This window comes from Vigna umbellata, chromosome 1 (genome assembly GCF_029865625.1).
Source record: "Vigna umbellata cultivar VRB3 chromosome 1, Vumbellata_1.0, whole genome shotgun sequence".
In the NCBI taxonomy this organism is placed as follows: Eukaryota; Viridiplantae; Streptophyta; class Magnoliopsida; order Fabales; family Fabaceae; genus Vigna; species Vigna umbellata.
Window position 1 is genome coordinate 8,205,504 of NC_142165.1, and position 25,205 is coordinate 8,230,708.

General features: G+C 34.9%; 3 protein-coding genes and 1 pseudogene across 8 annotated transcripts; 1 reads left to right on the plus strand and 3 right to left on the minus strand.

Moving 5' to 3' along the window:
• Positions 1-1,290: 1,290 nt before the first annotated feature.
• On the minus strand, positions 1,291-6,961 carry LOC124823935 (putative methyltransferase PMT11). The gene is made up of 9 exons (XM_047296267.2): positions 6,163-6,961; positions 5,116-5,265; positions 4,746-5,016; positions 4,113-4,223; positions 3,803-3,962; positions 3,015-3,272; positions 2,811-2,933; positions 2,370-2,447; positions 1,291-1,883 (listed from the first exon to the last, which is right to left on the minus strand). The coding sequence occupies exons 1-9, from the start codon at positions 6,802-6,804 to the stop codon at positions 1,679-1,681; spliced, it is 1,998 nt and encodes a 665-aa protein (XP_047152223.2). The 5' UTR covers positions 6,805-6,961; the 3' UTR covers positions 1,291-1,678.
• A 1,465-nt stretch (positions 6,962-8,426) lies between these two features.
• On the minus strand, positions 8,427-10,131 carry LOC148204530 (uncharacterized). Its single transcript, XM_088097433.1, has one exon. The coding sequence runs from the start codon at positions 8,754-8,756 to the stop codon at positions 8,517-8,519; it is 240 nt and encodes a 79-aa protein (XP_087953559.1). The 5' UTR covers positions 8,757-10,131; the 3' UTR covers positions 8,427-8,516.
• Positions 10,132-14,144: 4,013 nt separating this feature from the next.
• Positions 14,145-17,487, minus strand: LOC124823936 (Pentatricopeptide repeat (PPR-like) superfamily protein). Its single transcript, XM_047296268.2, has 2 exons — positions 16,415-17,487; positions 14,145-15,726 (listed from the first exon to the last, which is right to left on the minus strand). The coding sequence occupies exons 1-2, from the start codon at positions 17,296-17,298 to the stop codon at positions 14,778-14,780; spliced, it is 1,833 nt and encodes a 610-aa protein (XP_047152224.1). The 5' UTR covers positions 17,299-17,487; the 3' UTR covers positions 14,145-14,777.
• A 1,295-nt stretch (positions 17,488-18,782) lies between these two features.
• Positions 18,783-24,605, plus strand: LOC124823938 (pentatricopeptide repeat-containing protein At1g53600, mitochondrial pseudogene; annotated as a pseudogene). 5 transcript variants are annotated; one of them, XR_015780366.1, is made up of 4 exons: positions 18,783-22,732; positions 23,017-23,259; positions 23,344-24,465; positions 24,551-24,605. The product of XR_015780366.1 is annotated as a pentatricopeptide repeat-containing protein At1g53600, mitochondrial pseudogene, transcript variant X1 (transcript). The 5 variants fall into 5 exon arrangements; XR_015780370.1 differs by having other exon boundaries at positions 23,868-24,465; XR_015780372.1 differs by having other exon boundaries at positions 23,344-24,605.
• Positions 24,606-25,205: the final 600 nt, after the last annotated feature.

Here is a 25,205-nt window from a genome sequence, read left to right on the forward strand (position 1 = left end):
TTAAAATTAATTGATTATTTCTATATTCTTAAGAAAAATAACTACATAAAGTAAAATTAATTTTGTATAGATGAATTGACAAATTATAGTCCTTTCTTTTTGCTTAGAAAGTTGCATATAATTTAGTGTTTCTTTTTTTATTTTCAGCTCCATTTATATTATGTCCCTTGAATATAATTTAAGTCTAGCTTACTCTTCTCTTTTTTTTTATTTTTTTAGAGGATTTGAGAGGATTAATTTTTTTTAATTTAAGTTGAATATAATTTAGTGTTTCTTTTTTTTAGCTTACAGAGGATTTGAAAGTTAAATTTTTTTGTTATTTATTTTGAGGGGATTTGGAGGTAAGTGAGAGTGAATTTGGAAGTAAAGTTTATAAGAATTAGTGTAGAATTTGATTGACGTGACAAATTAAAAAAATTTATTCCAAATCAACTCTCATATACTTCCAAATTCACTCAAATAAACAATAAAAAAAATTACCTTCAAATCCTCTGAAATCCTCTCAATCACTCTCTTCCAAATTCATTCTAAGTGAACAAAGCCTTAGTAAAATAAAGTCAAGTCGCAGTCAGAAATTTATAACTTGTGTCATTTCTTAATTTATTTTTTAGATTTCATTATCTCATAATCACTTTTAATATCTTCTAATATGAAAATCATAAAAAGCTTACATCTTAATTAATCTTTTATTTAATTATTTAGTAAAACTGTAGATATTTAAAAAAATAATACATACTTAAAATATCTCAAAATTCTGATACTAAACAAATTAAGATAATAAACTTGTGATATTTTTCTTTACCTTTAGTCAAAATAGGCAAAATATATAAAATTTTTTGCAATATTTTGTTGATGATGTGCTCACTTTTACCGTAAATCATTCCTCCCGTCCCGCTAATCCCCTGTTTCTCAAATCCACGGCTCTTACCCGCAAATCATTCTTCTCCTTTCGCTCACCACAATAAATCACTTGCAATCTTGCAAACGAACACAAAATAAAGGATCAAGTTTGGACCACTTAAACAATTTTGACTTCCTATTTAAAGAAATAATATTTTTCTGTAATTATTATTATTATTATTATCAGAAGAGTAACTTTAGTTAGATTACAAAATGAACAATAGCTTCTATAAATTTACTTTCAAAATAACTCTATCTCTATTATTATTATTATTATTATTTTATTGACATGTTTTCGATATATAAAACACTTAGAAGTTAGAGTTTAGCCAACGCGAGTAGATTTTTCTCTGTTTGGAAGTAGTGCTAACATTAACAAGATCAATCATGTACTATGAAACAAATTACCATTGGTTACAGCAAACTGAATAACTAGTCATGGCTTGTGACTATCCATGCTTGTTTTCATAGAAAGTTTACACTCAACGGATCTAGGAGTGGAATGGTGAGAAACAGAAAAAAGCCATTTAAGTTAAAATTTGTCTGGTGTTTGTCCTAAAACTGTGATATACAAATAAATTGAATTATATAAACAAGTTACATGGCGTGCACACTATACGAATCTAGCTGCTCTGGCGATTGGGGGTCAAGAACCAACTGACAAAAACAAGTGACATTTGCTCGTGCCTCATCCTCCTATTCGTAGAAAATCAGTGTGACTATATTCTCTTAATTTCCCCATTGCAGTTGCAGAGATGTAAAAGAGTGAGAGTTTGCATTAACCGCGAAGGCGCTTATCACAAACCAAGACCCTATAACTTGCATGAGGACCCTCAGATGTGTCGCGCAATGTCACATGCCAGCCCATGGCATTACCAATCTCAATAAGCTCATCCATGATGGCAAGAGTATCACGGATGTATGCCCGTCCACCAGGTCTTAGTATGCGATCCATCTCAAGCATAATTGATGACACATTGCATCTGATAAAAGACAAATGAAACAATAGTAAAGAATCCCCGAAATGCACTCAGACGTAACAACTTAATAGCGTAAACTTGTACAAGTTTATTTCATGCAATACGCATTGATGAAGTCGTAATACATGATCTACAGGAAGAATAAAAATACAAATATAACTTATTTCTAGATGGACAAATGTTTAGATGCAGGTTACTAAGGAAAAAGCAGCAGATTTACTATGGCAATAAAGGATGAGTTACACATCCGATATTCAAACCATTTTACTTTGCTCGAGAGAAATAGTATCTTGAGTAGTGAAGGGTACTTACTAATCCTACAAACGGCAGATTAAAACAAAAAACAGAGAAAGAGGTAAAAGTCCGTGAGCCATCCTGAGTCTACCCGACATACTTTTAGTACTCTAACTTTTTTTTTTCATGTTATCAACACAATCGCAAAAGTAACCCAGAAAATGATAGACAGTTGAGAAGTAGAGAAAAAGGTACCTTTTCTTCTCAACAGAAAGCAGGTTCGCAGCATGCAGTAAATCATAAGTTCTCGGATATGTGTCAAACGGCTCGCACCTAAATTACAAAAAGATAAATAGAGAAATATTACAACTTTCTGCCAGGTTCACAAAATATTGGTACAATATTTTTAGAATGTATTAGGATATCGGGTTTGAGGATTGGCCTGAACAAAAAATTAGTTACAAGAGACACGGCAGGGGAGAAGGTATATTAGGTATCTTTTCATTTGGAACCTTTAGAGGTTGGGTAGTAAGAGTGTCAGTCCTCTCCCTGAGGAGTATTAACTCTGAGATTACAGTGGTCATCTAATATGATAGTTGTGTTTTTCCAATAAATAATATTGTTTTTGGTTTCTATTGAATTTGATTCCTAATAGTATGTGTTTAAGAAAATGACTAATAATTTTAAGAAAAATACCAGTCATGCATAGCTCCAATCAGCCCACGGTCATATATAACAGGTAAGGTGTTTGAACCACTAACAGGAACAACATTCATAACCCAGCTGTCAAGATTCTGATCAACCAATGCTGCTGCAAATCTGCGAAGTACACAAATATACTAATAGAAAATCCTAAAGTTATAATATAACAAGAAAAGAAATTTTGGATAAAGACAATACCCTCCAAAACCAGCTTTCATGTCCATAACATTTCTTAATTTCATCTTCTTCCAATGTAAGACACGTACATAACTTGCTATAATCTCACCCCAGTATTTTGATTCAGCCTTAAAAAGCTCATTTCTGGATATGAAAGCATCAAATTTTATGCTTTGAAGCCTATCAGGTGGAGTATGCAATCGTGCAGGCCATCTGGCAACATTTGCTCCATATCCATTCTCAGGCAGTCGGGAGATGCAAGCATTTAGGTTAGCATACCTAAATTAATGAAGCAAATACTGAAAACACTGATGCTTGATAAAGTCATCACAAAGCAGACCCAAATTGTTCATTTTTAAGAACTATACAACTTGTCATTAGGTTTCTTCCTAACTGTTGGCATTGGGTTAAAAGGGTGTTTATATAGACTGCAAAAGATTGCAAATACCACAAACAAACAAACAAGTATAGTAAATTTAGATAACATATTCCGCATCAATGAATACCCATACATAATAGTTTCTGTTTCCTTTTCATTTTTTGTTCTGCTTTATCCACAAATATTATTGGCTCTACTAGGTAATTCACGTAAATTTAAAAATATTTATATGAAGGATTCAGTGAATTGTTGGTCATGGAAATAACTAAACTTTTTATTTTATTTCCATACAACCCAAAAAAAAATAGTAGTTCTTAGTTGGGAAGCTCTATCACAGAAGATGATAGTAAATTTGGCATTGATCACATAATTGGAAAAGATAAAAAAATGTCATAATAATCTGTGGATTAGGAAGGCAAGAACACAATACCAAACATTGTCGGGGTCATCACTTTGGTCACACAGTAGAGGTTGAGTCCCTGCCTCACGATTTAGATAGCAGCTATTGTCAGAAGGTTTCTGCCATATTGCAACATACCCATCTTTTTTCAAAAACTTCCAGCATAGACGAGTAGTAAGATTAAGCATCTCTGAGATAGCAAAAAATTTGGTGGGTACATCATGTCAGAAAATGAACATACTAATACCGAGGTACAAAACTAAGCAATATATAAATACAAGAACCAGCTGAAAAGTTTCAAGAAATTCAACTTATAAATAGTTATCAAGTTGAATGGTACCTTTCCATTGTTCTTCTAACACCTCCTCGTGTTTATAAACAGGTTGGGCAGCCCAGACAAAGTACCCTCCTGCCCTTAGCATCCTATTAACTTCAAGCAGTAAAATACCATCTTCACCAAAGTAAAAATATAGATGTTAGAGAAGAAATTCAAAGTGAGCAACAGACATAGAGATTGGAGTAGCACATTGAAAAAGCTCTCATTTTATATTCACCAACAGTATTTTTTATAAGATTTAAAGCAATCAGAAAAGAGTCCTGCCCTCCTCCCCTTCTCATTCAATCCCTTTTCAACTAACAAGGAAACACTGTATCAGGTAAAAATTAATATCAAATTAACACATGGTAACTAGTTATTAATTTTCTTAGTAAGAAAAATCTATCGGGGAAGAAATCAGGACCCAACAAAAGAGATGGTAATAGAAGATTCAAGGATCTTTGATTTGATTGTTTATTTAAGGACGAAAAATATGAAGATTTACTAGTAAAAACACAACATATAAATACAGTCATTCATGTCATAAGAAATAGAAACTCAAAAGACAACTGAGAAAATGAAAGGAAGTGGGAAGCTTTAAGAACCACTGACTAAATACATGACTCCCACTAATCAATTAGTCGTTAGAGATCATACCATCCCGAGTCCAATTAATTCTACAGCGTGAACAATGTATCATGTCAAAAGCTTGACTTGGATATAACAATCGTCTAGTTGCAAATGCAGCAACCATTGCTGGCACACCACGCTCAAGAGCAAACTGGATCTGATTCTCATGAACATCCTTGGGAGCAACAGACATGGTTATGACATTTCGTGACAGTAAGTATGCACCAAAACTAGCAACACCGCAGCCAACATCAAGGGCAACTCTTATATTCTGCCCAAACTTAATATCAGGAACCGTCTACAAAACCATGACATATAAACATCAGAATCATAAAAAAAGACGCACCTACACTGTCCATAAAAGCAAAACCAAGGCATACAATATTTATTTAATAACCTCGGAAATATGATCCAAGTATTGATCCGCTCCATGTATAAATTGTGTACCACCCCCAGGAAACCTAAACTTATCCTTGACTTTGGAAATCCAGTTTTGACCCCCTTTATCTTCAACAAGACGAGTGTGAGGAACATTGCTGTACCAAACCTACAAGAAGAAACACATAACATTACATTAAGAAACCATTGTAAAAACACCCCACCCAAAAGAAGGACAAGTAAATTCTAAAATTTAGACACAAATATGTTTACACCAGTGCATCACTGGGAGCAACTTCTCTTTTACAAAATAATAATCCGTTTCTTTTTTTCAAAAAAGTGTAAAAACAAGATGATATTATATAAATTCAATAAGAAACATCTCTGTACAAACAACCAAAATTTAAACATCATATTAATGAACAAGATGGCATTATAAAGTAGCCAAGTGATATTAAATGTAAGTATAACTTCATGTATAAATTAAGAATTTAATTACAAGCACTGACGTGTAGAAAGCTTTTACATTGTCATCCACTTAGAAAACACTGGTCATTTTTATAATAGTTATTATGTTCATAGATTGACGTGGAAAACCTTTTACATTGACAGAGATGCATGGAAACTAAAATTTATCCATAATGTAATTTTTTTACTACTTATTAGAATCGCTTTAGCAATGGTAATTTATAATTGATTGACAGTTTACAGAGGTTTAGAATGCCAGTGCATAACAACTAAACAATCAAATTAAACTGAAAAAAGTAAACCATTAGTATTAGTAGTAGTTAATATAAAGGGATCCAAGGAAAGACTTACTAAATAAGTTCCCAAATGACGAAAATCAATGGTTTTACGTAAATTTTCACCTATTTAGTTTCCTGTTGAAAGATTAATTTTGAATACAGAATTGATTATAGGTTCAAGCAACTTTAGATAGTTTTTACATTACATAAAGAATTTTATACTATTGAGTTCTACAAGTCACTTCAAAATCAATTTTAATCAAAAACAATTTTGCCAGTAATAAATTAATAATCCAAAAGCATGGGAAGGAAGCTGTTACCTCGTCGCGGCTTCTGGGCCAAGGAATCGGGGGACGGTACCCTTTAGGCGGCGGAATCAAGCAATTGAATCGTTTCCCCTCTTCGGGACAGTGCCTCTCGAATCTTTCTCCTCTCTCCGTGGACTGGAGTTTCCGAATTGCATCCTCGTTGTCCAAACACGGTATAAGCTCGCTCATGCTGCGCGGGCACATTCCAAACTTGCTCACAGATACTCTGGGAGCTGAGTCGGAATCCTCGGCGACGAGGCTCACATTCCCCGCCTCATCCGGCGCGCCGTCCTCGAAGTCACCAACCTCGAACTCGTCGGACATGGTGCCATTCTCGTTGAGGATCCCGAAGCGCTTGAACACGTCCTGAGGCTCAGAAGCGGGGGGAGGAACGGGGAGAGGTACGGGGGGCTTTGGAGGCGTGTGGGCGTCGATTATGGCGGAGACATTGAAGAATTGGTTGAAGTTGGGGGATACGGTGACCTCGGAGGTGGCGGCAGCAGTGGTGGCGGAGAAGAAAATGAGCTGTGGAGAGGAACCGTCGGAGAAGTGCTTGCCAACGAAGAAGAATGTGAGGGCGACGAAGATGAAGAAGAAGACGATCTTGAGGGTGGTTATGGGGTAATCCGCAATGGTGGCGGTGTAGGGTTTCATGATGGTTCGATTCGCCAATCGAAACGAATCGTTTCAGTGAGAGTTAATTGGATGCAGTGTGCATGTGACGCTGCTAATAACTGCGCCACTGTAACGGAGGAATTGAAGCAAAGCATCGACGCAGAGGTAAAATGACAATGTCCATTTCTCTGTTTCACCACTAAACTTTAATTAAATAAAAAATAATACTATATGTAGGAGAAAATTGTTCATAATAAAAAATCATAGAAATTATATATGAAAAAAAATATATTGCTAGAAATATTATAAAATTGTTTGAAATCAAATGGAAATATGTTGTATAAAAATATTATTCCTGCATCTTAATTCACAATTAAGAAGTTTTGAATTATTTTTCTTTCATTTTCGTGTATTTAAATTTTTCTTTCTTGTAAAATATATTTATATTCATTTTACGAGTTTTCAGTTTTTTAATTTCCTTTTTTCATTTAAAAAAATAAGAAATTAAACTGTGTGGTGGTATTGTATTGGTAACAGTGACACATACATGAATAATAAAAAGGAGTACCGTCATAATTTGTGTCGCGTATGAATTCCGACACCTTTGCTTTCGTGTGAAGATTATTAATTTGTTCATATTATTCTATTTTTATCTTTGAAAAGAATTCATCTTCATTTTTACCTATATATTTAATAAGTATAAAAAAATTATTCTATTTTCATTCTCATGGCATATCGAATATAAAATTTGGTCTGTCATGAAGGCAATGAATAGTTTCTCATGTTTATATAATTTTCAGAAAAAAAAAATCAGGAAATTAGAGTTTTTAGAATTTTCTTAGTTAAATTTTTCTTTTAAAATTGATTTTATAAGATGGGGAATCTAATTCTTCTTTTAAGTTAATTTTTTTACCTTGAAAAACATTTTATCATTTCATAAAATCATTTGACATAGTAAATGATTAAATTATTTTAAAAGAAAATCACGTTACGTTGAATTAAATGAAATTTATATAAATATTTTCAGAAATATTTATTACAAATTAAATAGATTTTATTCATTCTTAAAAATATGATTCTTGTAACCTATGATATTTTTATTAAATTATTTAATATGGCAAATAACTATTTTTTCTAATTAAACATGATGTTATTATTTAATTTACAAAAAAACTTATATATATATATATATATATATATATATATATATATATATTCTAATCATTCTTAAGTATACGATTTCCAATAATATATTATTGTCAGTAATCATGATCTTGGGAATGATAATCACTCTTTAAAATATTTTTTATTATTATTAAAAACCATCACATTCAAAGATATAAAAAAAAAATTCCATCTTAGAGCTATTGGATTACGGTCTTCTTATGCTCATTGAGACATGATAAAAAATTGAAGCTTATTATTAAATGTGCATTAATTAGAATATGCAGTTAGTTTTTTAAATTACTCAAAGCCCAATAAGATTTTTCTTAAAAGATATGAATTATATATAAAAAAAAACTATGCAAAGTTTAAAATTGAAAATACAAATGAATTAATATGTTGAAAGCTGAATTGATGAATATATATTTACACAAGTCTGTCATATAACATAATTAATATATATTATATTACCCTACATTTGGTGATGAAGATAATAAGTGTCATTATTCTAAAAAAAGAAATTAAGGTAAAATAACATTAAAAAGTTGAAAAAAAGGCATATATTGGGAGAAAATTTGTGGAGTATCTCACTTGTGATAAGTTTTAGTTATTACATTGTTATGCAGTAAGAGTGAGTTAGGCCAAAGAAAAGCACCCATGGCAAAGTCCCTTTTGTAAGCTAAATCACCATTTGTTGGTAAGCCATATTCCTTGAGAAGGCTATCAAGCTTCCACTCAGGCATATCCTGGTAATCTTTCTGAGTGTATCTTGGATAGTGCAGAGGCATCTGAAAGAATCCAACACTGCTCTTTTCTGGACTTTCCATGTATAACTCTTTCTTTTCTCAGTGTTAACAACAACTCTTTTGTATATTCAATGCATTCAGGAACATTATATATATAAATATTTGGAGAGATAATAAGATGATTTGAGGTTGTTTTGGCATGAAGGGTGTCACATGAATGGGTTGGTGCACCTTCTCTCATGCATCATGTTAATGCCTTCAGTGCTTCATCGCATGTTTGCCCGTGCGCATCAAACTGTTTCAGATACTAAGTGATAGAAGTTATATATGTATCATTCTAAGCAAATAATTATATATATATAAAACACTTCACTCACTCTTACAATACCAATACCTAATCCAAATATATATATATATAAATTAAATATTTAGTTTCTAAACTTGGAAGCAAACTTATAATTAATTTTGTTTAAAATTTTGATATATTTTTTTAACTTTAAAAATAAATGGATATAATTTTGCTTGACACTGTTTTTTTTCTTCTTTTTCCTTAATAAAATTTTCTTTTTAGTTTTAATTAGTTTGCAAAATTCTATAATTAAGTTATATTTTAGTTTTTATACAAAAAATTGAGTTTTTTGAAAAAAATCATTTGAAAGGTGGTTTTTAGTAGTGTTTTAATGTAAATAATAATATTTGTTCCTTTTAAAAAAATAAAAGTACAGTTTTGTCTATATAGCCTTTTTATTGTTTCCTTTACTCATTAACCCCCTCTTTAATTTTTGAAAATTGCAGAATAGTCCTTGGTCAATAGAATTGACTTGGTCAAAATCAGCTTATGACCCTTGTTCTTGAATCAAAATCAGCTAATTGGTGATGCTTTTGTATGTGATTAAGCTTGATAGTGCCTTTCTCCACATTTTTTCATGGATGAAATGAAGATCAATGCCCAGGTGCTTACTACACTCACGATGGGAAGGATTAGTGGCAATTTGAATGGTGGCTTTGTTGTCACAATAGATTACTGCATGAAGAATAGAAATATGAAAGTCTGTCAAAAGATTTCTTAACCAAACTATTTTAGCAGAAATAGCAGTTAAGGCATGTTACCTACTTCTACAGAAGATTTACTGACTGACTTTAGTCTCTTGACTTTCCAGAAAACTAAAAAATTGCCTAGGAAAATGTAGAATCCAGTGGTTGAGCGACGGATATCCGTACATGAGCCCCAATCAATATCAACATAAACATGAATATTACAATCAGATGTAGATTTAAACAAAATATCCTATCCAGCTTTGTGTTTGAGATATCTTAGCAAAATATTAACAACCTCCATATGTTCAGAATATGGGTTAGAAATAAATTGGCTTAATTTATGGACAGTATAAGAAATATCAGGACCAGAAATAGTCAGATATAACAATCTACCAATGACAAGTATATAAATAGGAACAACATATGGTTTACAAGCAAGCATACCATAATCTTCAAGCAAGGATAAAATATAATGACGTTGACACATAAAAATATCAGTTTTAGATTTGGAAAGTTCAATGCCAAGAAATAATTTTAAATCACCATGATCTTTTAATTTGAACATGTTTTTCAGTTGATGATTAACAGAATGAATACAATCCATGTTTGGGCCAATATTGATGGTATCATCAACATAAACAAGAAGAGCAACAAAATTATTGCCATTGCCTTTGGTAAAAAGAGAGTAGTCATGTTTAGATTGACAAAAACCAAAAGAAACAATAGTATCATGAAATTTATGAAACCAGCTGTGAGGCTTGTTTTAAACCATATATTGATTTATGAAGACGACAAACCAAAGGAGTATTATATGTGGGGTAAAATTAGGAGCATAACCGGGAGGAATATTCATGAAAATCTCTTCATTAAGATTGTCATTTAGAAAAGCATTATTAATGTCAAGTTGAGTTAAATGCCAATTATGAGATACAACAATAGATAAAAGAATACATAGAGTGGTAATTTTGGCAACATGAGAAAAGTTTCATAAAAATCAATATCATATTGTTGTGTAAACCCACGAGCAACCAACCTAGCTTTGTGTTTAGCTATAGTGCCATCATCAGAGTGAAGCTTGAGTTTAAACAACCATTTGCTGCTTATAAATTTCTTACCAATAGGAAGATGGGTGATAGACCAGGTGTTATTCAAATCCATAGCAGCAAGATCATCTTTAATGGCTTTCTACCAATGAGGAAATCAAATTGCTTGCTTACAACTTTGAGGCTGATAACTTTCAGAGGTTCGACAGATGTAGTGTGTGTAAGGAGTGGACATCTTGGAATAGTTAAAATAATTTTGAATAAGGTAGGGAGTATTGAAATCATGAATGACATTGTAACAGTGATAATATGAAAGGTAGGTAGGAGGAGCAGAAAATCTAGTTGACCTGCGAATAGGACAGTAGAGTCAGAAGAGAAGGCTGGTATAAGACTGGGAGAGGTAAGGTTATTGTCACTGGAAGGGTCAGAGGTAGGAACAGAAATGTTGTGATCCAGAGAAAAAGTATGATCATTAAGATCATGGGGATTTAAAATAGGAGTAACAAGATTAAAAATATCAGGAGCAATAGAAACAGTATTTTCTTGAAAAGGAAAAACATGCTCATGAAATTTTACATCCCTGGAAATAAAAGGTTTTCTAATTTTGACATCCAGTTGTTTATAACCTTTGTAACCATGGGATACCCTATAAAGATAGCAACGATGGCTCTAGGATTAAACTAATGTCTAGAAGACAAAAGAGTTGAAGCATAACAGAGAGAACGGAAAACTTTAAAGTCAGAATAGAAAGGGAGTTTATCAAAAAGGATTTCATAAGGTGACTTATTTCCTAAAACAGGGCTAGGAGTTCTATTCAAGAGAAACACAGCAGTACGTATGCAATCACCCCAAATATTTATAGGAACATTAGACTGAAAAGGCAAAGATCAAGCAATGTTCAGAGTATGCAAATGTTTACATTCAACCACATTGTTTTGCTCGGGTCTTTCAACACATGAAAATTGATGGATAACACCCTTATTAGTAAAAAAATCATGGAGAGACAACTCTAGCATTATCAGAACGAAAAGTTTTAATGGTAACATGATAGGATCTAAGGTAAGAGGATAGAAGGAAGAGGAAATGAGAGAGCACTTAAGAAAGACGGGAAAATGAGAGAGCGGTTAGGAAAGACGGAATGTGAGATCTTATATAAATAGAGTTCTATTCATTGTTAGAAGGTAGCTAGCCATATACTTTTGTGTAAACAGGTCTTGGACCTTGTTGAGGGGGATTAGGCTCCCGTTATTGTATTTCGTTATACGTTACAGTAAATACATACAATCACAGTGAAATTCATACAATTCCTTTGTTCTTTATTGTTTGATTGCCTTTGGGTGAGTGGGTGTTGTGAGAAAGTTAGGCTTCTACATCGGAAACCTAACAAATTGGTTCGACCTGCCGGATCTATATCGGAGGAGCAAACGGAGCGCGTGTGAAAAAGAAGAATGGAGGGACGATTGATAGCGATTGAGTCGACGGTGGAGGAATCGAAGGCGGAGGTGCGAGCGATGATTCTCGCGTTTCACGAGCTTCAGGACGTCGCACCAGGAACCAGCCTAGGAGATCCGAAGGAAGTGGTGATTCCATCAATGCGGGACGCGAACGACGACCATCGGAAAACTCGGAGGAGGAATCAGAAGAAGATAGAGGAGAAGTTCGACGCAGTTGGAGGAAGCGCGTTGAACTACCTACATTTGACGGTGCGGATCCCACTGGCTGGATCGCACAGGTAGAGGAATTTTTCGAGCTTCAAGGAGTAGCGGAGAAGGAGAAAGTGCGGCTCGCGTACCTAAGCATGGAGGGCAGCACGGGCTACTGGTTCAGAGCTTGGAAGGAGAAAGTCAAGAATCGTTCATGGGATGGTTTGAAGGAAGCCCTAGTGATAAGGTTTGGAACCATTGTTGAGCGTTTGGCGGCATTGAAACAGACAGGGACGGTGGACGAGTATGTACAATACTTCAAGATATTGGCGGGTCGAACGAGGAGGGCGCCGGACGAGCAGCTGTTAGGATATTTTCTTGCGGGATTGCAAGAAGACATCCGAAATCAAGTCCGACCACATAACCCGCAGGAATTAATGGTGGCGATGCGGATCGCAAGGGATGTTGAGGAGTTCCAAGGAGGCGCAAAGGTGGGGAACGGGAACGGGATTGAAGACCAGTCGTCTTGGGGACGGTGACACTGTCCGAGACCAATCGTTATAACCCAGGCCGATCGAGTGTTGTCGAGCGGTCCGAGGCAATGCGCTATAGCCCAGGCCGATCGGGAGCCGCCAAGAGTGTGGGGTTAGTACTAAACACCCGGAAACTACCTTACTCAGAATTCCTGAAATGGAGTGAGGAGAGAAGGTGTTTCAGGGGACAGTTCGGTCCAGGCAACTATTGCCTAGGAAGGAGTCTACGGATGGTTAGGTTGGCGGAGGATGAAGAGGAGGAGACTGAAGGAGTTGAGACAAAATTAGACTTGAAGCAGACGGAGTTGTCCACAATTGAAGATCTTGCAGCAACTCTGCCAAGGGTTGTTAACGCGAGCCGAACGGTTGAAGGCAAGGGGGAGGAGCCGAACGGTATAAAGATAGGGGAAAGAGAGCCGAACGGTATAAAAATAGGGGGAAGAGAGCCGAACGGTATAAAGACAGTGGGAAGAGAGCCGAACGGTATAAAGATAGGGGAAAAAAGCCGAATGGTATAAAGATAGTGGGAAGAGAACCGAACGGTAGAAGAAGTTATCTTACAGGGAAGAATAAGAAGCTCCTCGCCTTCAAGGAAATAATGTAGACACGAAAATGGTCCCATAAGTTTTGTCTCTCATTTCGACCACCACCCAAGCCTCCAGACAGGAAGTTGCAGGGAGTAGCCAGAGGGTTCCCTTCCTATGATAAGACCATATCACAATGCAATGGGCTCAAACTTCATTGTTCCAACCTTGAGGACAAGGTTGTTTTGCAGCAGGGTGTAATGATAGAATCTAAGGTAAGAGGATAGAAGGAAGAGGAAATGAGAGAGCAGTTAAGAAAGACGGGAAAATGAGAGAGCGGTTAAGAAAGGCGGGATGGGAGATCTTATATAAATAGAGTTCTATTCATTGTTAAAAGGTAGCTAGCCAAATACTTTTGTGTAAACAAGTCTTGGACCTTGTTGAGGGGGATTAGGCTCCCGTTATTGTATTTCGCTATACGTTATAGTAAATACATACAATCACAGTGAAATTCATACAATTCCTTTGTTCTTTATTGTTTGATTGCCTTTGGGTGAGTGGGTGTTGTGAGAAAGTTAGGCTTCTACGTCGGAAACCTAACATAACATGAAAATGATTTTCAAAATATTTAAAATTTTTTGGAATAAGTTAATGCAATCAAATTTGTCTTTAAGTAAATACACCCATAGACATCAGCTTTTGTCGTCATATATTATGCCTAACTAAACCTCCATTGTGAAATATCAAATATAAATAGGGAGTACCAAAATTTTCAAATACTCTTGTATGTTCTTGCTGATATAATATATAGAAGATTTACTGTTGCTTCCCTAAAAGAAAGATCAGTTGTTGGATCCCACTGACCCCAAATGTTTGCCTGATCGATGCAGAGTCTTGTTCTTCAGAAGAAAAATCTGTTTTCTTATTTCCTCAAATAAAAAAAGTGAAAAATTTCTCAAGAGTGTCAAAACTTGGAGCAGAGATGCCGATGGATACTACAAAAGGCAACAGCAGTGCAGCACATGTTTTCATGAGAATCTCCTTTTCATTTCTATACGGCATTCAAGCTGATACAAATGCCCAAATGTCATCCTCTTTAAATGATCTATGTGGAGTTTCGTCTACAAAAGAATACAACACAGCAGAACAACAAATAAGGTTCACTGTAAATTAACTGAACTGCCTTGTCTGATCTCTTATCTGATGAGCCCAATCCAATAATCATGAATATCTAAAATTGAGCTGACTACCACTTGACCCAATTTTCCTAGCTCTGGTAACTTCCAGTAAAACAAAACTTAGCTCTGCACGACTCAAAAAACTATTCAACAACTTTTGGGAGATACCCTTCCCTTTTGAGTTCTTCATAGAGCAAATAAATTATGTTACTTATATCTATAGAGTCAAGGCATAAACCATCACCTGCATGAAATTCATACAACTGATTCTCAATTTCAATCCAGCTACAACCAGGAGTTTTAGTAATACCTTTCTGTCTCATCAACAATCTCATCCTTGCAGAATCTTCCCACATGTTCAGATTTGCATAAATTTTTGATGAGATAATATAGTTCCCAGAATTTGAAGGATCCACCTCCAGAATCATCCGCATAACCCGTTCCCCTATATCTACATTTTTATTCCTTCGACAGGCACCAAGCAAAGCACCTAGTGTAACTTTGTCTGGCTTTTCAGGCATTTCCTCAATTAGATCCCATGCCTCGTATAAATGACCCGCACGTGCCAAAAGATCAACCATACAAGAATAGTGCTCAATTTTTGGTACCAATCTGAACAATGTGCTCATCATATCAAACAATCTATGGCCCTCAGCTACCAGGCCAGCATGCACACAAGCAGAAAGCAACCCCACAAATGTTATGTCATCAGGGCGGGCACCTCCACCCTCATCTGACATGCGCTGAAATAGTGATAGTGCCTCCTTGGCTTTTCCATGAGAAGCAAGTGCGGAGATCATTGCATTCCAAGAAACTTCATTCTTTTGCGGCATTTCTTTGAAAACTCTTTGCGCACTTTCCAAACTCCCACACTTAGCATACATATCAATCAACGCAGTAGCAACAAAAATATCATGTTGAAATCCTCTTTGTGATGCATATTCATCAATCTGTTTCCCCAAATCGAGAGCGCCAATGGTTGCACATGCAGAAAGTACTGCAGTCAGGGTAATTTTATTTGCCTTAATACTGTCGTCCTTCATGGCATGGAATAAAGAGATCGCTTCATCCGCCATTCCATTCTGAGCATATCTGTCATGTTTGTGAAAATCACAGGACGAGTTAAAATGAATTTTTAGGAAAAACAAGGCAGAATCATAACTGCAAAAGTGATCGGAACATGAACCTAGAAAGTATGGACAGAATTTATCTAATTATTGTGTTATTCACATCAATTATGTTATTAAACATTAAAAATAGAAGTAAAAAACATGTAAAATGAAACCAGAAGCATTCAAATTGTCCGTGTCTCCACAAAGTATTTGAGATTATACAGGTATTATTTTGAAGGGTTTGTGCTTGTTTGACAAGAACAAAGCATCCTCGACTAAACCCATTACTAACCTAACACTACTATACGTCCATACACATAATGATGCTCATACAAGCCAAAAGATAGAACCACATAACTTAGGGTCTATTTGAAAATGATTATCTATAAACATTCATAAGAAGAGAAAATAAAAAAAAAACAAAATTTAAATAGTTTCTCTAAAAGTCAAAATTAACTTAAATTAAAGCTAATTTGTAAAAAATTTCTCACATTAACTTCTCCAAAAAATTACTTTTCCCTTATACCTAAATCAATTTTACCTTGTAAAGAAATTTATTTCGTTTTCCTTATTATTTTCTTCTTCTTACTATTTTCTTCTTTTGTAGGTACACATATCCAAACAGACCCTTAATCTCTAGAAAGAATCTGAACAACAAACTAACCCACCCTGATATAACAGCATTCCACGTGATAACATCTCTGGTGGCCATGCTATCAAAGATCCTTCTCGCAGACCCCAAATCCCCACACTTAGCATACATACTAATCAAAGCAGAACCTAAAAACGAGTTAAGAGCCATGCCACGTTCCACAACAAACCCCTCCACCCACCTCCCCAACTCCAAATTCCCCAGCTCCCCACAAGCCCCAAGCACACTCACCAGACTCATCTCATCCGGCTCAAACCCGTCCCGCCTCCCCATCTCCCCAAACACCTCCACAGCCTCCCTGGCACAGCCCGCCTTCGCATACCCAGCAATCATGGAGTTCCAGGACACCAAGTCCCTCTGGGGAATTTCATCAAACACCTTCCGCGAACATGCGGGGCGGCCACACCGCGCGTAGGCGGTTATGAGGGAGTGAGCGGAGTGGGGGTCTGAGTGAAGGCCGAGCTTTAAGAGGAGGGAATGGGCAACACGGGCGTGGGAAATTTCAGCGAGGTTGGCGCAGGAGAGGAAGAAGAAGGGGAAGGTGAAGTTGTTGGGGGTGACGGATAGGGACTTCATGCGGTAGAAGAGGGTGAGAGCGAGAGGGTAGTCGTGCCAGGTTGTGGTGAGAGCGCGGATCATGATGTTGAAGGCGTATTCGTCGGGGTGGGGAGCCATGTGGGAGAAGATAAGAGAAGCGTAGGTGAAGTTTTTCACTTGTATGGCTTTGGAGAGAAGGTGGTTGTGGTGGTTGTGAATGGAGTTCACCACCATTTGGGTATGAACCTGTTGGACCGTCTTCGTCGACCGACATTGCTTCGCCAGCAACACCAGAGATCCCGCTGTCTTGTAACACTTCCCAACGTTGCCGCCAACTCCTGCATTTTCAAACGCTGCAAGCATCCTCGGTTACCTCAGCTTCAAGCTTTCTCTGTTATGTTTGTTTTCATATTTATGGGATGGAGAAGAAAAGTATGGGGATGTGAAATGAACTAGTCATTATAACGTTGTCCATGTGTGTACTTGAGTTGGGCCTTCTATTTTATTGGCTGGTCCTTCAAACGGATGTGCGAGAGTTTTTTTCTTTTTTCTTTTTTAGTTTTTAGTATTTTAACTTACTGCATTTTAAATTAATATATAAATATTATTTAATTTTTTAAAATTATTAAATAATTATTTATAAATTAATTTAATTTAATAAAATAATTATTATTAATTTAATTTATGTATTATTATTTAAATAATAATTAAAATATTTTTAAAAATTTTATTAAATCGTGACATGCAGTTTTTTTTTTGTTTTTCAATTTATTATATTTTAAATTAATATATAAATATTATTTAATTTTTTTAAATTATAATTTAATTATTTATAAATTGATTTTATTTTATTTAATAAAATAATTATTATTAATTTAATTTATGTATTATTATTTAAATAATAATCAAAATATTTTTAAAATATTTATTAAATGTCACATCCGTAGACATCCATTATAGTATTTATTTTTTTAGTTTTTTTTTAATTTATTATATTTTAAATTAATATATAAATATTATTTAATTTTTTTAAAATTATTATTTAATTATTTATAAATTAATTTTATTTATTTAATCAAATAATTATTATTAATTTAATTTATGTATTATTATTTAAATAATAATTAAAATATTTTTAAAAAATTTATTAAAACAAATGTGTCACGTGTATCATATCCATTATAGTATTTTATTTTAATTTTTTGTTTTTTAATGGTTGATATTTTAAATTAATATATAAATATTATTTAATTTTTTAAAATTATTATTTAATTATTTATAAATTATTATTTAATTATTTATAAATTAATTTTATTTTATTTAATAAAATAATTATTATTAATTTAATTTATATATTATTATTTAAATAATAATCAAAATATTTTAAAAAAATTATTAAAATGAATGTATCACATGAATGTGACCACGTTGAAGATTTTTTTTTTAAATAAAAATAATAAATTAAAATATAAAATATGTAAACGGAAGTTAAATCCACTCAAAATAAAACGACATCCAATTTAGAGAAAAGACAAAAATAGGTATAATATTGCTGAGAGCATTTGATGGTTAAGGGAGTAAGTCTCTTCAAAGATTTTTAGAAACTTTTAGAAAATATGAACTTTGAGTTTAAGTAAAAAGATTAAAACACTGCAAGTACTATCTCTTAATTTTAAATTTTGTTAATTAAAAAAAAATCAAACTTATTATTCTTTTGGATCTTCTTGTCGGAGTTAGTTCCGTTCAACAACAATTATTTTGCTTTTAAAAACTTACTCCCTGTTAGTTTTTATTTTAAGACACATTTTAGATTTTTTTTAAAAGTATACCTGTTTTTTTTATTTCTATTAAATATTATGATTTATTCATATTTTGTATACATATAATGTTCTTAAAATTTAATTGAATTAGTTAATTTGTGTATTAACTGCAGGGAGTATAGTATGTTTAACGTTCATGTTTCATCTTTCTCTTAATTATCTATCTTCCCCGAATTTGCCGTAGAATATGAAGCAGAACTTCAGAAGTTTACATCAACGAATTACTAAGTTGCAGCAATTTCAATTCAAGCATAATCCGAAACCTAGTGGCTCTGTAAATAGAGATGTTAGAGACAGCAAACTTTTGATTCAGTGCAACAAACAGATCGCAGAGAATGGAAGAAATGGCAACGTTAATGGGGCAGAATTGGTATTCCACAGGATGCCCGTGAAGAACACTGCTTCTTGGACTGCCATGCTCACTGTCTACTCCCAAAATGGCCAAATAGAAAACGCCCGCAAAGTGTTCGATCAAACGCCTCAACGAACTACGGTCTCATATAACGCAATGATCTCGGCTTACATTCGCAATGGTTGCAACGTGACCAAAGCTTATGAGCTGTTTTCAGTGTTGTCTGAACGCAACTTGGTCTCATATGCTGCCATGATCACGGGTTTTGTGAAGGCAGGGAAGTTCCACATGGCTGAGGAACTGTACCTTCAGGCTCCTCATGAGTTCCGGGACCCTGCTTGTTCAAATGCGTTGATAAATGGATATTTGAAGGCAGGTGAAGTGAATGAGGCGTTGCAGGTTTTTGAGAACATGGTTGAGAGGGATGTTGTTTCTTGGAGTTCCATGGTTGATGGTTTGTGCAGGGATGGGAGGGTTGCAGCTGCCAGGGAGCTGTTTGACAGGATGCCTGAAAGGAACGTGGTTTCTTGGAGTGCAATGATAGATGGGTACATGGGGAAAAGTTTCTTTCAAGAGGGTTTTTCCTTGTTTACTGATATGAGGAGGGAAGGTCTGGTTGATGTTAATTCCACCACAGTGACTATCATGTTTAAAGCGTGCGGGAATTATTGTAGAATGCCAGAGGGCATGCAGATACATGGGTTGGTTTCACGCTTGGGATTTGAATTGGAAAGTGTTTTGAGTAACTCCATGATTACTATGTATTGCATGTTTGGTTCCACAGACATGGCAGACAAAGTATTTTGTATATTGAGCGACAAAGATTTAGTTACTTGGAATTCTTTAATTTCTGGATACGTTCATAACAATGAAGTGGAAGCTGCGTATAGGGTTTTCGAGAGTATGCCAGAGAAAAACTTGATCTCTTGGACGGCCATGATCACAGGATTTACTAAAAGTGGAAGAATTGGAAATGCCATACAACTTTTTAATATGTTGCCAGTGAAGGATGATTTTGTTTGGACGACTATTATATCTGGGTTTGTAAATAATAAGGAGTATGAGGAAGCTTTGCATTGGTATGCTCGGATGATTTGGGAATGCAAGCCAAATCCTTTAACTATTAGTAGTGTCCTCGCAGCTTCAGCTGCTTTAGTGGCACTAAATGAAGGGCTACAGATTCATACTTGTATTCTGAAAATGAACCTAGAGTATCATTTGTCTGTACAAAACTCTCTTATATCATTTTACTCCAAGTGTGGGAATGTGATTGATGCCCACAGGATTTTCTTAGATGTCATTGAACCAAATGTCATCTCTTATAACTCAATCATCAATGGGTTTGGACAAAATGGTTTTGGCAAAGAGGCTCTCAGTATCTATAGAAAAATGCAGAGTGAAGGTCATGAAGCCAACCATGTTACTTTCCTTGCTGTCCTTTCAGCCTGTACTCATGCAGGATTAGTTGAAGAGGGATGGGACTTATTTAACTCCATGAAATCACGTTATGGAATTGAGCCAGAAGCTGATCATTATGCTTGCATTGTCGATCTCCTTGGCCGTGCAGATTTGCTTGATGAAGCTGTTGATCTAATCCGTTCAATGCCATTTAAGCCCCATTCTGGTGTTTGGGGGGCTATTCTTGGTGCAAGCAATACTTACCTCCGTCTCGACCTTGCTAAGCTTGCAGCTGAACACATTACTGAGCTGGAGCCTAAAAATGCAACTCCTTATGTGGTATTATCTAACATGTATTGTGCTTCTGGGGAAAAGATTGACAGTGACTTAGTAAGAAAGACCAAAAAATTTAAAGGAATAAAAAAAAATCCAGGTTGTAGTTGGATTACAATGAAAGATAAGGTTCATCTATTTCTTGCAGGGGATCAATCACATGATAATATTGAAGAAATGAAAGCCACAATACTGACCATGGATAGGGAAATGCGGTGGTTGTGTCATTGTCGGTGCTGACTGACAGTCTTCTTTTCTTTCTTTTACGAACATTACTTCTCTGTTGGTGCAGCGTCATCATTGTGTAACCGAGCTGGCTTCATTTTCAACCAAAGATTCTTGGATGCACCTGTTGTAATGACGTCTAAGAAAAAGATCATGTAATTTGAGGGTAGTCGAAATGGAAAGTAATTTGAGGAAGCCATTAGCAACTTTGTCACGTACAATATGACAATCTATCTCAATGTGGTTAAGTTAGTACGTTCGTGGAAGACTGGGTTTAAGGCTATTTGGACCGCTGATTGATTGTCAGCGTAAAGAAGGACATGGGTTTTAAGAGAAACTTGAAGATCTTGAAGGAGAAAGGTCAACCATTGAAGCTTGCATGTGGTGATTGTGAGGATGTGATATTCAGCCTCAGATGAGCTTCAAAAAATGGTTTGATGTTTCTTTGATCTCTAGGAGATAATGGAGTTATAAAAAGATAGAGAAACCCATGATAGATTTGCAAGTGTCGGGGCATGTTACCAATCAGTCATTGAAGCCTTTAAGCTGAAGAACTAAGTTACTGTGAAAGAAGATGCCTAAGCCAGGGCAATCTTTTATGTAACGTAAGATTCAGTATGCCACATGTTGATGAGTGTGGTAGTTGGATTTGAGAGAAATTGTTAGGAGATGGAGAGTTTACGAGAGAAGGAATAAAACATTAAATGCCTAACTGCATTAGCAGTTAGTAAGGGCGGGGTTATTGGCTATATAAATAGCAAATAAACAATTGTAGATGGGTGTGGATTGTTTTGATTGTAGTTCTAACAAGATTTGTCATCCTGAGAGGGGAGGTTAGGCTCTCTACCAGGGAGGTTATGCTCCCAAACCATTCTTTGTAAAGAGATTTCTATTGCTGACAAAAATAGAACCCATTCTTTCATTACATTTTCTACCTACTGTTTGTGTTCTTGTTAGGTTCCAAACCCAGGAACCTAACAAATTGGTCCGACCTGCCGTTTCGAAATGGAGGGTGAAGGATCAAGAAGTAATCAAGAAACTGCGGGATCCCAAATTGGGCGCGAGAACGAGTTATGGAGAGAACGACAGAGGGAAGACTGGAGGCATTGCTTATAATTGTTGTGTCCCTAGATTTGATGCTAATGTATTAGCTGAAATCTATTTTTGTATGTTATTGGTGGCGGGTTACTTGCCCAAACTTGGATATGCTGGTTATCATCAACATGAATTGTTTGAACTCAATATGGTACAATCAATAAGCTCCGAATTCTGTAAGGAATTTGAAAATAATAAAAATTACTAGATGTCATGCCTTGCATCATGTTTTTCCAACTGCTGTGGCTAAGGAGCTTCTCCAGCTCCAAGTGCTGGAAATATCCACATCTATGGTAGAGATGATTGTTGAAGATAATTATATTCACGGCCCACCAGATAACACATTACTTTCACAAAATTGGAGCATTTAAAATTGGAATACTTACCAGGGCTCACAAAGTTTTGCCAAGAAAGTTACGACTTCAAATTTCCATCATTGCAAACAGTAGAGGTGATTGGATGTCCCAATTTGAAGTCTTCTGGTCATGTAAACTTCACAACCATAGCACAGCTTGAATGGAGAGGTAAAAATGGTCGAAAGGATGATGAGCTTAATAATCTGTTCAACGAAAAGGTATATGACTACTTCACTATTTAAAATCTTTTATGCATCTTAAATGTTGAAATCCATATTCAAGAGTTTTCTAAAAAGGGAAAAGGTGGTGTTTAATCTGCAATGTGGAATGTGAACCTAATCTATTTCATTTACTTAAGTTCAAATGTCTTCATAGATTTCATTTTCTAACTCACTCTCTAGCTCACTATAGCTATGAAAACAATGTGATTTATCTTAATAATGTTTTTTACCCTATCAATAAACATGTAGAATAACATTTTGATGACTTTGAGTGCTAATAGGTTGCAATGCCCAACCTTGAAAACTTGAGGTTGTCTAACATCGGTTCATATAGGAAGATGTGGGATGAAAAATGGCGAGTCCCCTTTTTCAGTGAAAACTTGAAGTATTTGATAGAGGACGAATATCATAATCACACAGAAAGTTTGTTCTCATCCTCGACTGCTAGAGAACTAACAAAATTGAAACTTCTTGACATTCAATCTTGCCCTGCTTTGGTGCAGATATTTGTCCAACAAGAGAAGGTGAGGATGTTATACTTCCCCATTGAATCTAACAATACAAACTTGTGCATTTACTTAGAATATATGTTATGTTGCTGATGATAGGTTACATTCCCAAACTTGGGGACACTGCTTATCAATGACATAAGTGGTTTGCGAACAATATGGAACAACCTGCCAGGTCCAAGTTCTTTTTACAAACTGAATAAAATACAAATTATAGGATGTCATGCCCTGCATCATGTATTTCCAGTTGTTGTGGCGAAAGAGCTTCAACAGCTTCAAGAGCTTGAAATATCAAGGTCTATTAACATAGAGAACATTGTTGTAAAGAGTCATAGGGGTGGTGCCTTTGGCAAGCATAAGAATAAAAGTCGTCCATTTTTAAGAAATTTGAAGAAAATACAGATGATGATGCAGTTTTTAATAAAGGCGATGATACAAATGAGATAGGTTTTATGAAATTGAAAGAATTGTACTTGGAGAACTTACCGAAGCTTTTGCAAGGAAAGTAACAACTTCAAGTTTCCAGCCTTTGAAAAACTACGTGTGATTAGATGTCTTATTGAATCTAACAAATACATACTTATACATTTACTTAAGAGTATTTGTTGATATGTTGATAATAGGTTACATTCCCAAACTTGGAGAAACTGATAATTAGTGGCATGAGTGGTTTGCAATCATTATGGAACAAACTATAAGGTCCAAATTCTTTTCACAAGTTGAACAAAATACAAGTTACAGGATGTCGTGCCTTGGTACATGTTTTTCCAGTTGTTGTGGCTAAGGAGCTTCAACAGCTTCAAGTGCTTGAAATATCAAGGTCTATTAACATAGAGAACATTGTTGTGAAGAGTCAAAGTGGAGGTGCCCTTGGCAAGCATCAGAATAAAAGTCATCCATTTTTTAAGAAATTTGAAGAAAATACAGATGATGATGCAGTTTTTATGAAAGTTAAAGAAAATAAAGACGATGATGCAATTGAGATAGTTTTTATAAAATTGAAAGAATTGTACTTGGAGAACTTACCGAAGCTTAGAAGCTTTTGCAAGGAAAGTGACAACTTCAATTTTCCAGCCCTCGAAAAAGTACATGTGATTGGATGTCCAAAATGAAAACTTTTTGTCCTGGAATTTTGATCACCCCCAGTCTATCAAATGTACGAATTGGAAGGAGAGAAGAAGATCTTCGTTGGCATGATGATCTTAATACCACTCTGAAAATGTAAGTAATACTTCAACTAAACGTAATGAATCTCTATTTTTCATGCAAACATCTAAGTTTATATTAAAGTTCGAATTTTGTGCAGTTTTCATATGGAACTTGAGTCCAACACAGACGAAGGAGGAAGTCTTCTGATTCAGGTACAGAGATCCGGATATATATAAAATGCAGAAAAAATAGAAATAATTGTTTTAAGTTTTTTTAAAATGTAATAACAATAAATGAACCAAAAGAGGAAAAATAAAAAAAATAAAAAATAGGAAAAGGTGGGGACAATAAATATATATATATATATATATATATATATATATATATTATAATAATAAAACTCATTATTAAGAGAATACAATTTATAAAAAAAATTAAAACAAAATGCATAATACTTTATTCATGCTTTTTTTTTGTCAGAAGAAAAACCCGCCAATCTCGCGACGTGAGTTGAAAACAGTCATGTTGTTGCTAAGGAAGGAATTGAAGCATAGGAAAAGCAAAAAGGGTGAACAGTGAGTTCGAAAGAAGGGAATTCGAAAAGCGAGAAGATTAAAGGAGGAGTTTCTGGAATTCGAGAAGGAGTTGAGGTGAATAGGAAAAGAGAAAGTCGAGGGTTTCTAAAACTGAAAAAGAGAGGAAGAAGAGGAAGATTCTAGAGCAAAGAATTCGAAAGAAATCAGAGAGGAGAAATCTTGTGGATTTCTGGGTTTTCAAGAGAGAAAGAAGAAGAGTCCGAAGGGGTGAAAGAA

Coding starts and splice junctions, on each gene's coding strand:
- LOC124823935 (XM_047296267.2), bottom strand. CDS start 6,804: ATGAAACCCTACACCGCCACCATTGCGGATTACCCCATAACCACCCTC. Junction 4,224..4,745: donor AATTAATTGGACTCGGGATG/GTATGATCTCTA, acceptor ACTTTGGTGAAG/ATGGTATTTTACTGCTTGAA. Junction 3,963..4,112: donor GTTAGAAGAACAATGGAAAG/GTACCATTCAAC, acceptor TTGCTATCTCAG/AGATGCTTAATCTTACTACT.
- LOC148204530 (XM_088097433.1), bottom strand. CDS start 8,756: ATGGAAAGTCCAGAAAAGAGCAGTGTTGGATTCTTTCAGATGCCTCTG.
- LOC124823936 (XM_047296268.2), bottom strand. CDS start 17,298: ATGCTTGCAGCGTTTGAAAATGCAGGAGTTGGCGGCAACGTTGGGAAG. Junction 15,727..16,414: donor TGGAATGCTGTTATATCAGG/GTGGGTTAGTTT, acceptor CAAACATGACAG/ATATGCTCAGAATGGAATGG.